We start from the raw sequence: 17,232 nt of genomic DNA on the forward strand, positions 1-17,232 counted from the left end.
CTACTATTTCTATTTTTCATTCAGACAGTTTGATTTGATTTCACCTAAAGAGATCCACATTTCTTAGATTTCTCACATTGGTCCGATTGGTTTATCTTTGCGTACTATTGTCCTTTTCTATTTCTATATACATCCAGCACTACTTTTTTACTTTTTTACCAATCGTGAATGTTTTACCAGTATATGTTTATGTCACATCACAGAAGTTCTAAAAGATAAGAACTCCACCAACTTAGAGTATTGAACTTCCTTCCAACAATGAAACAATCATTACTATTGTAATATTATAATATACACCAATCAGGCATAAAATTATGACCATCTCCTTGTTTCTACGCTCATTGTCCACTTTATCAGCTCCACTTACTATATAGGTGCACTTTGTAGTTCTACAATTACAGACTGTAGTCCATCTGTTTCTCTGCATACTTTGTTAGCCCCCTTTTACCCTGTTCTTCAGTGGACAGGACCCTCATGGACACTTTCAGAGCAGGTATTATTTGGGTGGTGGATCATTTTTAGCACTGCAGTAACACTGATGTGGTGGTGGTGTGTTAGTGTGTGTTGTGCTGGTACGAGTGGATCAGACACAGCAGTGCTGCTGGAGTTTTTAAACACTGTGTCCACCCACTGTCCACTGTGTCCACTCACTGTCCAATATTATAACATACCTACTGTTGTTAACTGCCTTCATAGGGTTAACTCAAGTGAAGTGTACCTCATTTGGAGACTATTTAGTCCTGTTGGGCTGGCACCCCATTTATTAAAGTAATTCATATTATTTTCCTATAATACTTATGCTATATTACTAAAAAAATCTGTCATGACAACTCAGAACAACATATGATATCTGCCATGGCGTGTTTATGGCATGTGCAGTGGACTCAAAAACAAGGCCTTTAAATATTCTGATGCTGTAGGTTTAATGAGAAGAAAAACATCGATCAGCAAAATACATAGAAATACATATTTGGAAGGACAATGGCTTGTGGCTTGCTCTGTGCTTTACAGTCCTCTCTGAGATTTCCAAGTAATAAAATACAATTCCAAGTAATAAATACACTTAAATCCCTAAATCTTTAAAGTGTTTAAAGATTTAAAGATTATTAATAAAGAACTTTAAAGATTATTAATAAAGAAAATTAAATGAAAAGAGTAATAAAATACAGTGTGCACTTCAAAGTCTGTAAGTCTGTAAAGCCACTTGAAGAAGGTCTGTACAAGCAAAAGACACAGAACAATCGCTGGTTGAAACAGATCAGTAGCCGTTCACTTGGACTGGTTTCTGACTGTCTGTGAACAGAAAGAAAATGTGAGGTTATAACAGCCTTCCTAAAACAGCATGGCAAGTTTTTTCAACATGCATCTGCATGAATTTGCACTTGCAAAAACAAACAGGGATCATCCAATCTGACTAAAAAGGAAGCATTTTATGTCAAGTATCTGTAGTGTAAATATCCACCTGTGTCCCTGATAGAGTTAATGGGCCCTACAGAGATGGAGGCACTGTCATGGAAGTCCACGCTCCGAGTTCTCCTGTGGAATCCAGACTTACACTGCTGTAAGACATAAACCAGACAAACACGCAGTATAAGACTGAGATTAACAACGAGATATAATATGCAGATTAATGCACACAAGCTATACATGATTTCTGAAGGATCAACATATATCTTCCATATTTTAGACCTTAAACGTTTTGATACTTTTTCTGCAAAACTCACTGCTGTGCAGTTGTTGCTCTGCAAGAGGCAGAGGTGAATGTTGCAGTGAAAGAAGACTTCGGAGGCGTCCTTAAAGTTAAACATCCTGAAAGCGAAACGACTGGAGGTGGAGATGCCATTCTGAACTATTTGGACAGTTCCGTCTTTTGGATTGGGGCACCTGTGCAAACAAATTTGGAACATTTTTCGAACTCATAGAAAATGTGTGATTAGATTTCTGGGCTAGTAGATGTATCTTGTCAAGTCATGGTGTTCTGAGTTTTAAAACAAAACACCAACACCATCTTACCCTCTAATAATAAGATCCCAGTGGAGATAGTAGTCGGGGTCATTGACAGGTGTCGCCCAGCATGAGTCTAGCAGCAGGGCAATCTGGCGGCTGTCCACTCCCTCTGCTTCCACGCTCACATAGAGTGGTTGGTTCACTTTCACAATCACTTTGCCTTGGAGAGGTTGGGAAAAGCCAGAGTCCTGATAGGGAATCATCTTGACCCGGTACATTCCCTGGCCAGGAGGAAGTTGCTTGTGTATAATGCTGTGAAAGAGTCAAACTACTGACAGATCAGAAATGATGAGCTTATACAAAACAGCATATTCACAGAAACCATATAATGATTTAAAAAAAATTGGACTTCAGAGATTTAAGACCCAGTGGCCCTTGACTTAAGCCCACCTCATTATAGCTTTAATGTTCATGGAGACATTCTTGGTAAGTGAATAGACACAAGAGAAGGACAGGTTGAGCCGTTTTTCTCTGAGAATAGTCCCAGCTGTTGAGTCCACCTGGATAAAGTTCTCATATATCAAATGGGTGCCGTTGGCCTGTTGACAGAAGAAAGAGCATGAAAATGTAGACGTTTTATCAACTGCAACTGAGATATCCTCATTTTAAAAATGTGCTTTGTATATTTATGGTAAGTGCGATCTCATGGTATAATGGCTACATATTACTAACCTGATTAGACGCAATCCATTCGCTCCCATTTGTATTTTTATTGGTCGGAAATAAGGGGAGTAACAGTCAACACCCACCAGTGTAAGTGTACTTTTCAACTCGTTTGTGTCAAAAAATGACGCAAAATGCAAAACAGTATTTTACCCCTGATTACTCACAGTAAAATTTTGTAGACTTTTTCTATAACTCCACTAAAACATAATAAGCTATCTTCTCCAAATGCTAAATAAATATAACCGATTTGATTATTTTTCCAAACCAAATAAGGAAAAAACTCAGTGTCGTGGCTCAGACAGCTGCTGCGTCACTTTGCACAGAACATTGGGTTTAATAGAATCAGTGGAACAATGTAAGTGATTAAAACTCATTGTGCTGATTCTTTGGAAACACTGATCTGTTTCTTGACAGTTGTAGCCAACTTATCGAGATACAAAAAACTGGTTATTTTTCTGATTTTGTGTATTATTTCAATGTTTCTTTGTTTAATTTTAAAATTTTGTTTATTTCAATGTAATTATTTAATAATTCAATTACTGAATTGTAAAGTGCTACATAATGATAATAATAATAATAATATGACAGCAGTAATTATTTCATTCATTATTTGCGTTGTCAATTTTTCTACTAATAATATTAACTATAAATAATATTAATAAAAATAGCTACACCAACAACGTTATTTATTTTTTATTTACTACTTATTATTTATTATTTATAATAATATTTTGAAGGAAGGTGCACAAGAGGTTTGTAAGGCAATGATGAGAGATGACTTGATCTGATTGGCTGTTGATAATGTACATACTCCAACTCCGCCCTTATTAAGAATCCACAATGCTGGTTAGAAAAAAACTAAAAATGCACAAGCTTCCTTGCTGCGGTTTTACGGCTGTAGCTTTTGACCTAAATGGGTTTTAAGAGGAATGGCAACTGAAAATGCAATTTAGCTCCAGGCTCATTTTATGCAGCCGACAAACAGGACTATGCGGATTAACCGGATACAATCACTTGTTTCACTATGAATGCTTTACCCGAAGGTTCGTCCCACAGATGTGGTCATCACTATCAAAAAAGAACTCCACTCTGCCATTCTTAATGGTTCCTCTGCAGCTGGGGTCATTGAGGTGGAGCTTGCCTGCAGAGAAGCCGTCTTCAAAGAGCTGACAGCGAGACAGAGACACGGTGCCCGAGCTGCTCTCACAGGTCTTCCTAGCGTCTGAGAGAAAAACGATATCAGATCATTTGGGTCCTGTAGAAACTGGCCCAGCCTGTATGAATGTACAATCATGATGTTGTTTTGTACCATAGATGTCAGGATTTGATCTGTTCTGATTCTCATTACAGAGGCAGCCATAGATCTTGTTTCTCTTTCCACACTTCTCATTCACAGTGCAGGTCAGCCCCTTGCAGTGATCAACCTCTGCACAAAGCAAAAAGAAAGGAGGTGAGCATGGTAGATGTGTGCTGAAAGTCTTGAACAGCCTTACTTGATGTCCCATCAACAACCAGCCAATTTTTCCTTTTCAATGTTGGAAGTGAAATGAGCTCTATGTTGGTGTGACGTCCAGGCAACCTGCTTGGCCCCTTCTGGTTGCTACGAGGGGCCTGAGAGCCAGGAATGAGTAATTAGGGCTGAGCAGTTGCAGCTGAGAGCACCCTACTTAAGGAGTGCTACACGCTGCTCGCTGCTCAGTCTTGAGTCCACACTGCTACACGCAGCTTTTTCTGACTCGGTAATCTCAATATCTGTCTCGAGTTTCAGGTCTTTACTTTTCTCTAGTTCTCACCACAAAATAACTTCCAAGGTTCTCCCCAATTTAGTTGTATACAATTCCATCCATTAGATAGGACTCCCCGATCACACAATACCACCAGCACTAGAAGGATGAAGGTAAACACAAGCTTACTCCAAGTCATGTGAAGCCAGCCACCACATCCACCAGTTCTGTTACGTCAGCAAAGAGATGCCTGTACTGCCTAGCATCACACTTAATGATGGTGGGAGAGGTAGGACCATCCTACCCAAGTGTGCTATCTTGGAATCTCAGTGACAGATGGCTGTAGCATCACTATCAAACTTGTGATCTCCTGATAATAGGTCCAACGCTTCAGACAGCTGCACCACTCGGGAAACCCAGGTTGCCTGTTGTTATAGTCTTAAACTTGGGTCGAGTTTAGTTGAGATGGGAATCGGCTGTGATTGGTCTATTTATATATACACGTAATCAGCTGTTTTTTCTCGATAGCCATAGCTGAAGTTAGATATGTCACCCTACCAGTAATGCTGGTTGATGTAGGGGTGGAGGTTGTACTTGTAGGAACATCAGTTGATGTAGTGGTGGAAGTTGTACTTGTGGGAACATCAGTTGTTTTTTCGTTGCTGTCGTCTGAAAGTAAAGTAATAGGAAAGTGATCAAATAGTATTTGATGAACTTATTGGAGGTATTAGAGTTGAATGTTGTGGAAGTAGAGAAAACAGTTTATATGTAGCATATTTAAAAATGTATACAAATAAATTTGACTCAGCAAATGAAAGTTAATAATTATAAAATTGTCACTTATGCATTAATAAATGCTACCATTTGAATAAACTGTTTCTTAATCATTAATTAACCATCATTAGCTGGTCTACACAAGTGTTTGTCTCTAGTATTATTCATTATTTAGTCTCTGTATATAAAGGAGTAACTTTATAATGTATTTATATCTGAAACAATGGAGTCAAGAATAAAACAAACAAATTAATTTTATATGTATGGTACTTACACCTGTCATAAAATAGGTGTCAGGAGCTTCACTGATCATGAGATTCAGGCAAAGTTTGTATTGTTTATAAGGTATCATGCCAAGTTAAAGCAGTAGATTGAAATTAGTATCTGGTTAAAATAGTTTCACGTTCAGCACTGGAATGTGGGCAATTGCGGTAAAACGATGGTATCTGACCACAGGTATGTACATTTATAAATATATCTTTGATTCTTTACTTTCGAATTAAGATGGAAAATTATGCTGGAGTTCTTGTCCTACCAGTACTGCTGGTTGATGTAGTGGTGGAGGTTGTGCTTGTAGGAACATCAGTTGATGTTGTGGTGGAGGCTGTAGTTGTAGGAACCTCAGGTGATATTTCAGTGCTAACATCTGAGATAAAGTATTAGGCAAATTATAAGAGTATTTGATGTAGTTATCAGAGGTTCACCACATTCACCTTCACCATTCACCACATTCAGAAAATTCGAGTTTTGTAGTGGAGTTTACTTGTAGACATGTTGTGGAAACAGAGAATAGACTTGACATAAAATAAATTTAATACCATATACAATCTCTAAAATTCCCTCATTTTATTGAATAGTCAACAGATTTGAATCTGATGAGTAAAGCTGTGGAATTTCTATATAATATGTAATGTGTTTTTTTCAGTGTCAAGCCTTCACAAGTACATTTCTTAACACTCAAAACTACCAAGCTATGATTTTTATTATTTGAAGGTCTATTACTGAAAAAAAAACCACAATAGATTGGAGACAATAGAATTTTATATTTAGAGTCTTCTCCTACCTGTGAAGCTGCTTGATGTAGCAGTGGAGGGTGTACTTGTAGGAACATCAGTTGATATAGTGGTGGAAGTTGTACTTGTGGGAACATCAGTTGTTGTTTCGGTGCTGTCGTCTGAAAGTAAAGTATAGGAAAGTGATCAAATAGTATTTGATGTACTTATTGGAGGTATTAGAGTTGAATGTTGTGGAAGTAGAGAAAATTGTGTATATAAAGCAAATTAAAAACTTCATAAAAACTTTATACAAATAAATTTGACTCAGCAAATGAAAGTTAATAATTATAAATTTGTCACTTATACATTAATCAATGCCACCATTTGAATAAACTGTTTCTTAATGATTAATTAACCATTATTAGCTGGTCTGCACATGTGTTTGTCTACAGTATTATTCATTATTTAGTCTCTGTATATAAAGGAGCAACTTTGTAATGTATTTATACCTGAAACAATGGAGTCGAAAATAAAACATACAAATTAATTTTATATGTATGGTACTTACACCTGTCATTAAAAAAAAGTGTCAGGAGCATCACTCATCGTGAGATTCAGGCAAAGTTTGTATTGTTTATAAGGTATCATATCAAGTTAAAGAAGTGGATTAAAATTAGCATCTGGTTAAAATAGTTTCACTTTCAGCACTGGAATGTTGGCAATTGCGGTAAAACGATGGTATCTGACCACAGGTATGTACATTTATAAATATATCTTTGATTCTTTACTTTCGAATTAAGTTGGAAAATTATGCTGGAGTTCTTGTCCTACCAGAACTGCTGGTTGATGTAATGGTGGAGGTTGTGCTTGTAGGAACATCAGTTGATATTTCCGTGCTAACATCTAAAATAAAGTATTAGGCAAATTATAAGAGTATTTGATGTAGTTATCAGAGGTTCACCACATTCACATTCACCAATCACCGCCTTCAGAGAATTCTAGTTTTATAGCTGGAGTTTACTTGTAGGCATGTTGTGGAAATAGAGAATAGACTTGACATAAAATAAATTTAATATCATATACAATCTCTAAAATTCCCTCATTTTATTGAATAGTCAACAGATTTGAATCTGATAAGTAAAGCTGTGGAATTTCTATATAATATGTAATGTGTTTTTTTCAGTGTCAAGCCTTCACAAGTATATTTCTTAACACTCAAAACTACCAAGCTATGATTTTTATTACTTGAAGGTCTATTACTGAAAAAAAAAACACAATAGATTGGAGACAGTGGAATTTTATATTTAGAGTCTTCTCCTACCTGTAAAGCTGCTTGATGTAGCAGTGGAGGGTGTACTTGTAGCAACATCAGTTGATATAGTGGTGGAGGTCGTTGTAGGATCATCAGTTGATATAGTGGTGGCGGTCGTTGTAGGATCATCAGTTGATATAGTGGTGGAGGTCGTTGTAGGATCATCAGTTGATATAGTGGTGGAGGTCGTTGTTGGATCATCAGTTGATATAGTGGTGGAGGTCGTTGTAGGATCATCAGTTGATATAGTGGTGGAGGTCGTTGTTGGATCATCAGTTGATATAGTGGTGGAGGTCGTTGTTGGATCATCAGTTGATATAGTGGTGTAGGTCGTTGTAGGATCATCAGTTGATATAGTGGTGGAGGTCGTTGTTGGATCATCAGTTGATATAGTGGTGGAGGTCGTTGTTGGATCATCAGTTGATATAGTGGTGGAGGTCGTTGTAGGATCATCAGTTGATATAGTGGTGGAGGTCGTTGTTGGATCATCAGTTGATATAGTGGTGGAGGTCGTTGTAGGATCATCAGTTGATATAGTGGTGGAGGTCGTTGTAGGATCATCAGTTGATATAGTGGTGGAGGTCATTGTTGGATCATCAGTTGATATAGTGGTGGAGGTCGTTGTTGGATCATCAGTTGATATAGTGGTGGAGGTCGTTGTTGGATCATCAGTTGATATAGTGGTGGAGGTCGTTGTAGGATCATCAGTTGATATAGTGGTGGAGGTCGTTGTAGGATCATCAGTTGATATAGTGGTGGAGGTCGTTGTTGGATCATCAGTTGATATAGTGGTGGAGGTCGTTGTTGGATCATCAGTTGATATAGTGGTGGAGGTCGTTGTAGGATCATCAGTTGATATAGTGGTGGCGGTCGTTGTAGGATCATCAGTTGATATAGTGGTGGAGGTCGTTGTTGGATCATCAGTTGATATAGTGGTGGAGGTCGTTGTAGGATCATCAGTTGATATAGTGGTGGAGGTCGTTGTAGGATCATCAGTTGATATAGTGGTGGTCGTTGTAGGATCATCAGTTGATATAGTGGTGGAGGTCGTTGTTGGATCATCAGTTGATATAGTGGTGGAGGTCGTTGTAGGATCATCAGTTGATATAGTGGTGGAGGTCGTTGTTGGATCATCAGTTGATATAGTGGTGGAGGTCGTTGTTGGATCATCAGTTGATATAGTGGTGGAGGTCGTTGTAGGATCATCAGTTGATATAGTGGTGGAGGTCGTTGTTGGATCATCAGTTGATATAGTGGTGGAGGTCGTTGTAGGATCATCAGTTGATATAGTGGTGAAAGTTGTACTTGTGGGAACATCAGTTGTTGTTTCGGTGCTGTCGTCTGAAAGTAAAGTATAGGAAAGTGATCAAACAGTATTTGATGTACTTATTGGAGGTATTAGAGTTGAATGTTGTGGAAGTAGAGAAAATTGTGTATATAAAGCAAATTAAAAACTTCATAAAAACTTTATACAAATAAATTTGTCTCAGCAAATGAAAGTTAATAATTATAAATTTGTCACTTATACGTTAATCAATGCCACCATTTGAATAAACTGTTTCTTATTGATTTATTAACCATTATTAGCTGGTCTGCACATGTGTTTGTCTATTGTATTTGTATTTATAACTGAAACAATGGAGTCGAAAATAAAATTTTATATGTATGGTACTTACACCTGTCATTAAAAAAAGTGTCAGGAGCTTCACTGATTGTGAGATTCAGGCAACGTTTGTATTGTTTATAAGGTATCATATCAAGTTAAAGAAGTGGATTGAAATTAGTATCTGGTTAAAATAGTTTCACTTTTAGCACTGGAATGTTGGCAATTGCGGTAAAACGATGGTATCTGACCACAGGTATGTACATTTATAAATATATCTTTGATTCTTTACTTTCGAATTAAGTTGGAAAATTATGCTGGAGTTCTTGTCCTACCAGAACTGCTGGTTGATGTAGTGGTGGAGGTTGTGCTTGTAGGAACATCAGTTGATGTTGTGGTGGAGGCTGTAGTTGTAGGAACCTCAGTTGATATTTCAGTGCTAACATCTGAGATAAAGTATTAGGCAAATTATAATTTGATGTAGTTATCAGAGGTTCAGCACATTCACCATTCACCGCCTTCAGAGAATTCTAGTTTTATAGCTGGAGTTTACTTGTAGGCATGTTGTGGAAATGGAGAATAGACTTGACATAAAATAAATTTAATATCATATACAATCTCTAAAATTCCCTTATTTTATTGAATAGTCAACAGATTTGAATCTGATAAGTAAAGCTGTGGAATTTCTATATAATATGTAATGTGTTTTTTTCGGTGTCAAGCCTTCACAAGTACATTTCTTAACACTCAAAACTACCAAGCTATGATTTTTATTACTTGAAGGTCTATTACTGAAAAAAAAACACAATAGATTGGACACAATAGAATTTTATATTTAGAGTCTTCTCCTACCCGTAAAGCTGCTTGGTGTAGCAGAGGGGGGTGTACTTGTAGGAATATCAGTTGATGTGGTGGTGGAGGTTGTTGTAGGAACATCAGTTGATGTAGTGGTGGAGGTTGTAGTAGGAACATCAGTTGATGTAGTGGTGGAGGTTGTAGTAGGAACATCAGTTGATGTAGTGTTGGAGGTAGTACTAGTAGTTGTTGTGGTTTCGATGGCTGAAAATTAGTATTAGAAAGTATCACAAAGGTTTAAATGTATTTATTGGACATTTCACATTTAGTTCAGAGGATTCTAGCTGTGCAGCAGAGTTTGCTTGTTGAGGTTCAGTGAAAATCAAGAATTAACATATTTTGATATGTTTTATGTTAATAAACTTTTAAACTAAAATAAATAGTTTTTGAACAGCAATTTTCAGAAATATTTTCTTTAATTTAATTTTTGATGTAAGTTTTTCTCTGTGGAAAATGTATTAACTTGTTTTCACCTAGAAAGTCAACAAATCATGTTTTTTGGCCCGGCAAGTTCAAACATTTTATCTGACTGTATTGCTAAACCAAAGTGATGTTTGTTTGTTAATGAAAGTTCACCTTGAGTCTGTGTTTGAGGCCCTTCAGAATTAAATATAATGGAAAAAATATGAAGACTTATTATTGAGTCACCAAATTCAGTTGTACTAGTTGTTACAGAATTCCTTGTTTGACCTTCAAAATCATATAAAATATTATTGACAGGTCAACACATTTTAATGAGATTGTTATCACATTTCAGTGGTTATGTTTTTAATAATTAATGTGAGTTGGTTCAATGCTAAGCTTTGACAGGTATGTTCATATGGACTTAAAAATGATTGCTCTTGGGCATTACATATCACCAATGACATAACTTTAATTCAGATGATTTTGTGTGTGTGTGTGTGTGTGTTTGTAAATCTAAGCAGGAGCTCTTTTCCTACCAGCAGCTCTTCTTCGTGTAGCGGAGGAAGTCTTAGTCTGAGGAACAGTATTTTAATTTAAATAGGACTTTTGGTTCAGTTTATAATGTGCCCAAAAATCTGAGAATGTTTTGGATAGTTGTACTGGATTTGTACAGCTTCATAACAACAACTACACGGATGTTTTTGTCCACAACAGGGAACTTGGTACAATCTGTAGGTAAATTCCATAAATTATTTAAATGTTTACAATATATATTATATTTAATATATTATATTTAATTAGCTCAATAAAGACAGACAGAACTTGTTAGGCAAAGTCTATATCATGAGTCATATGAAGTGAAAGAGTTTTTTAAAGCCTACAGTTGACCTAGTTTTGCTCTCAGGAGTGGCTGGAATGTTTGAAGTATCATTTCTATGTACATTTCCTTATGTATTTAAGTTTCCTCGTTCTTTATTCTTCTCATAAAATTCTAATAGTGTTCATCTTTTTTGTAACTTCGTAACAGCAATAAAATCATTCAATAACCTTCAGAGCAATTTTCAATAATGCTTGGCAACTCAGTTTAAAAATAATGATAAATTTAACAATTCTTCTACTATGCACTATGTAGCTCATAAAGGATATGGTTGCCAAGCAACATGACAGTCAACTGTATTAATATGTTTCATAGTTTGTTTCCCTAGCCTGTGGCTAAGGTAGTCTGCTATATCATGGCACTAATGTAATTTTTCAAATAAATGTTGATGTCTAGTGTGTACAGCCAAACTAGAGGTTGACTGTGTCTTTAGTTCTACCGGTTAATCTTACTCAGTTGGGCCTCTGAATATTTGAAAGAAGTCTGTGGTCACTGTAATCTTTCACAGCTAATCATTGAACTAATCAGGCTGAACCTAAAAGATCTTTCTAAATAAAATTGTTGATTTAATTACAGGAAACAAAAAAAAACAACATGTGTATTTGGTCTTGGTTTTACCAATCACTGCCCAAATGCTGATGTTAGAAGCACTGGGAAGAAAAATGATGTACTCATATGTAAATTAGAAGAACTTTTCAGTGAGCAGGTCTTCTAGACTGGTCTTTCTTCTTATGACTTTCATTATACTTCCAAAATCCCAGATGTTGATTTAGCTGTTGACTGCCTTTGTAAGTCTTTGAATTCAGTGGTTAATACACCTTTGAAAATGTACAGAATGCAAAGTAGTTCAGGTTCCTGGTTCTCCACTGAAATTTTATCAATGCTTAAAGCAAGAAAGAAAGCTTGGACTCTAGCTAGACTGACAGCAATAAGCCATTCAGTTAAGAGCCCTAATCTTAGCATGTTTTGTACTGTACACTGTGTTGTTTGTGTTTGTGTGTAGCATAATCAGAAACATTTCCTGAATCTGTAGAGTCGCCCTTTCCGTTACATCTAATCATGAGATCGTACGTGACTCACATTGGGAGTTATGAGCCTATGAAGAAGGTCAGAGATACATGTCATCTGCCTCTCACTGTGTGAAATGGGTGGTTTTGTGTGTCCTTCGACATTTTGTGTGAATCCGACCAATGGACTCTCAGTAAATCACTAAGGACTGACCCATCGCACCAGAAACCCTTCATTCAATCAGCATTGGACCCACGTGAGAAATGGCATATAAAGAGTTTATAGCTGCTGTAGTTTTACAAAGTAGTGAGGGTCCATGGGGGTCCTAACCACTGAAGAACAGGGCAAAGATGAACAGATGGACTACAGTCTGTAATTGTAGAACTACAAAGTGCACCTATATAGTAAGTGGAGCTGATAAAATGGACAATGAGCGTAGAAACAAGGAGGTGGTCATAATTTTATGCCTGATCGGTGTATGAGTATAATGTTATAAGCAAAGAGCCTTTAAAGAAGGATTTCAGAAGATACGCATAAATCTAGAAAATGCCCTCAGACCCCAGAGGGTTAACTGTATTTACGGCATCGTGTTTGGTGGCAGTTTGCTTTTGTTTAGCTTATTTATTGCTTAAAGTAAACCGTCTATGTACCTCTGTCAGTTATACTATGGTTCATGTAGAAGGGCCTTGAACAGTCTGTCTAGTTTTATATGCATCATTTCGGGCAAATTCAACAAAAGCAAAAATTAGTTCCTATTTGGTGTAGCATTTGTTGGTGTGTTGGTTACAGCTATGCTGCTAACATAGGAAAATGAAGAACTTGTGTAGGTAAAGGAAGGACAGTGGGGGCATTTTATATGACATACAAACTTTTCTCATTCTTAGCGTAGGTGTGGCCAAGAGTTAACCCCTTGACGGACAGGGCCCGCTTGTGGGCCTAAAGTTTTATTACGCACTTCCATTACCTAAAAATAGCAGCCAGTTTACATTGTAGTCCCTGTAGTTACTGAATAATAAGCCTTAGTATGTAATAAGCCTGGGATGTTAAGGGGTTAGAGTTCAAACCTAAAACACTGATTTAACTAGGTGAAAGAATGGAGAACAACTACTACACAGGTACTGATAAATGTGTGTAAAATTATGTGTCATATTACCTGTACAATAGGCTGCATTGCAGAATTTTGGTTTGACAAACTTGTACACGTAGTAATTTCCCGGGCAGGCTTTCACTTGAATTGGTAGTGATTTGTAAAAGCAGCAATCACTGCCATAGCTTCCACAGATTTGCCGGACCACCACTCCATCTTGCAGGTTTGGGTGAGAGCCACTGAGCCAAAGTGGGATGTTGGTGCCACACCTGTTTGGACTGACACAGGTTTCTGGCATCTTGGTGCTTTGTCCCTGAGAGAAAAGCCGATACCAGCCCACCCAGTTTATATGCTTATCACAATTTGTAGAAGTGATGGAGGTGGTGCTTCTCCAAGGATCATGCAGGGCAGTATATTTCTGACAGGGATCTACGATGGAGTTCCTGAAGAAAACTACAAATGGAACATAAAAGGTTTTTTAGACTTAAGAAAAATGTAGTGATACCGGATAAATTGCTCTATGTGTCCTATATAAACAGGTTTTACCATATGAACACCATATAAACAGGTTTAAATACAAACCCTTCCATGTAGAGTGAGAGAGCGTTGAAACAGTTAGTCTAGAACATCTTCCTGAGAAAGCAATGCAAATAAGGTGGTAAAGAGGAGTCTTACTGTACCTGCACAGTATGAAGGACCAGGGATTGATACAGCTGGCTTAACAAGTTTATAGACGTAATAATTTCCTGGGCAAGCCTTGACTTTAATTTTTTTGGATTTGTAGGAACTGCATGTGGAGATTTGAGATCCAATTACTTCACGAGTTACAATTCCGTCTGCAACCTGCGGATGTGATTCACTGAGCAGCAGTGGAGTAACACCACCACATGTGATGTTACTGACACACCACTCAGACATTTGAGCACTTTTTCCATTAAGAAACAGTCGATACCAGCCTCTCCATTTTGCAAGGGTGTCGTCATGTCCTGTGTAGTTTTTGCGTATATTTCTCCAGTAGTTGTCCAGGGTATTGTAGCTATTGCAGGGGTCAGCGGAGTCTGCAGCTGTAATATATTGGTAAGTGAAAAAAGGTGTGAGACAAACAACAATGGCTACTGCCAATCTGCTGTAAACAGCTGTGATAAAAGAACAGGTGTTTCTCAACTGGGGCAACTGCGACAGCAACTAAACAGGATTCTTGCATTTCCTGACTGCTTTCCTGACTTTCCTGACTTCTTCTTCTAACTTTCTTCATTTTAGCATTTTTGATAGACATTTCAGGAGTTCCACACTTCTAAATGTTATTTAGTACCTAAATAGTTTTCAACCCTATTACTTTAATTTTAGAAAGTATTTTTAAAGCTGTCATATTTATATTGATTTCATCATGTTCCATTGTGTATATATTCTGTTATTTTCCCTGAATATAGATTGTGCACTCTGACCACACTGTTAAACAAAATCTGAAAAAAAAAAAAACCTAAACATAATGACAACTAATGTGTTTTCTGAATGATGGTAAAAAAAAACCTGTAAAATTACAGTTATTAGAAATATGGTCTTTTTTTAACAGTTCAACTCATGATTCTAACATACTGTATTATGATGGAAAACTACAGTAACATCCATTGATATAAATGCAAAGATCTGTGAAATAAAGGTGATCATTTTTGTGAATTTTCATTTCCATAAATTGCCAACAGCAGTGTTAAATTACAATACATGTATGGTTGATTTTCACGCACTAAGCTTTTATTTTTCAAAAATGGTTATTGATTAAATTTTGCAGTACTTTGACATTGGAAAGGTTATTTTTTTACTGTGAACCTCTGACAACAGTTCATAGCAGTTAATAAATGCAGCAAAAACTTCCAGCTCTAATGTATGCTATGTGTGTAGCATTATCAGTGTTATATATATTTATATATATCTTATATAGCATTAAGTATTATCAATCTTGAAATTATTATTTGTTGATTTAATCTCATTCATTTTAAACTCACAGGGTTTGGAAAAAGCATACACAGTTTTGATTAATGGAAAACTGCTCTCTAAAACGAAGTAAAAGTAACATTGAAAGTGAAATGATCTGATTATCAGACACAGCAGTGCAGATGCAAGAACTTACCATTTACTAGCAGCAGCACACACAGAGGGATTAAACTCCTCATCGCTATAAACTGTCTCCCACAATATCAAACTAGCCTGAAAGATACAAATAATAAAAAACAATGAGTCCATTGTAGTAAAAACATATCTATACTTGAAAGCTGCCAATTTATTAATGACTTTAGAGAAACCTAATTTTATCTGAGGCTGCTGTTCAAACACATGGTTCTTCTTTGACTTGCAACAACTTGAAGTACGTGTGTTTCCCCAGTTTTCCACCAGTAAACTCACTTATTAAAACGGATAAATTGGACACCATATAAACAGGTTTTAATACAAACATTTCCATGTAGAGTGAAAGACCGATAAAACAGTTGGTCTAGAACATCTTCCTGAGCAAGCAATACAAATAAGGTAGTAAAGAGGAGTTTTGCTGTACCTGCACAGTATGACTTTCCTCTTTTGTATATACACTGTGAAATCAGGCCTAATTATACATTTTTTTTTATATTTCACTTCATTGAATTCACAGTGAGCTAAAAATACATCATAAAAGTCAAAGGTACCAAGACAAAAAGCATAAAACACCTGGTAGGTTGAATGTTCTTACCTGTGATGAGTCACTGCAGATCAAGCTCCAAGTGTCTTGCACAGTCTAATGCTGATGATATGCAGCACCCTTTATATATCGTTTTTAGATCCATATAGGTCATCGCTGTAACCACGAAGACATTCCAACAAACTTGTTCTTCATTTCTTTCGAAGAAGTCTGAGAAACATCTTTGACATTCAGTGCACCTGCCAATCATGAATTTGAAACATTGAAACATATCAGATACAGATATTCATTTTCATTTCATTTGTGGATGGATAAATTCATTTTCGAACATTGGAATGTATTGAGTAAACACTGCCATATATTTAAATGAACAGTGATATACACTGAATGAACACACACACACACACACACATATATATATATATATATATATATATATATATATATATATATATATATATATATAATATACTTAATGGAAATTTATATACACTGACCAGACACTTCATCCACTTGGCCCACCTTGTAGATGTAAAGTCAGAGACTCTAGCTCATCTATTGCTGCACAGATTGTTGCTGAAACTTTGCCTGTCTTCATGTACTTCTTTAAAAAGGTTTATTGTCTTGAAATTTATAAATGTTAAGCCTTAAAAGTAATGAAATAGTGAATATTTGAATTTATGGGCTCTTAATTACAACATAAATATTAATTTCATTCATTCACCCAGCCTTTCTTTTTCTTATTTCTCCCAAAATAAGACATTCTGGCTCATTAGAGTCACATTTCTGATACAAAACAAAACCTCACACTGCCTTTATACTGACGTGCTACACTTACTTACTGGGACAGTTTATTACAGTAGTTTGTTGCTGTCTGACCTAAAGGACACTTAAACTAAAGATACCCTACTTAATATTGACCTCTGCACTTTCAAAATATTTAGCACTGAACTTCATATTTCATCTATCAATCAATGCTTTTTTGAATAAGAAAAGGATGATTTGTCCTAAAACAAAAAATAAATGTCATAAAAATAAATAAATAATAAAAATACATACCATAAAATGTTATAGAAAGTATTAAATGTAACTTTCTGATACATGTAGACACTCTGCTACAGCACTAATTTTATGTTTAAAACAAATTACGAGTAAACTGTGTTCCTTGAAAATCATCGTTTCTTTTCATGTTTTCCAGATAGAACCTTACAATTCTAAGCAGAAAGTGAGTTCTTAGGATTAGAAGGTTCT

General features: G+C 36.2%; 1 protein-coding gene across 1 annotated transcript in view; it reads right to left on the bottom strand.

Moving 5' to 3' along the window:
* LOC118808766 (uromodulin-like) overlaps positions 1-15,484 on the bottom strand; it is a 45,728-nt gene extending 30,244 nt beyond the window's left edge. The window contains exons 1-11 of the mRNA XM_036571643.1: positions 15,442-15,484; positions 13,994-14,377; positions 13,380-13,766; positions 6,271-6,345; positions 4,901-4,908; positions 3,983-4,097; positions 3,711-3,895; positions 2,398-2,546; positions 2,014-2,259; positions 1,725-1,884; positions 1,463-1,559 (exon numbers count right to left, since the gene is read on the bottom strand). Of these exons, the coding sequence (XP_036427536.1) occupies positions 1,463-1,559; positions 1,725-1,884; positions 2,014-2,259; positions 2,398-2,546; positions 3,711-3,895; positions 3,983-4,097; positions 4,901-4,908; positions 6,271-6,345; positions 13,380-13,766; positions 13,994-14,377; positions 15,442-15,484 (1,849 nt within the window). The remainder of the gene's footprint in view (positions 1-1,462; positions 1,560-1,724; positions 1,885-2,013; positions 2,260-2,397; positions 2,547-3,710; positions 3,896-3,982; positions 4,098-4,900; positions 4,909-6,270; positions 6,346-13,379; positions 13,767-13,993; positions 14,378-15,441) is intronic.
* Positions 15,485-17,232: the final 1,748 nt, after the last annotated feature.

The sequence above is a fragment of the Colossoma macropomum genome, unplaced genomic scaffold, assembly GCF_904425465.1.
Source record: "Colossoma macropomum unplaced genomic scaffold, Colossoma_macropomum, whole genome shotgun sequence".
NCBI classification, from domain to species: domain Eukaryota; kingdom Metazoa; phylum Chordata; class Actinopteri; order Characiformes; family Serrasalmidae; genus Colossoma; species Colossoma macropomum.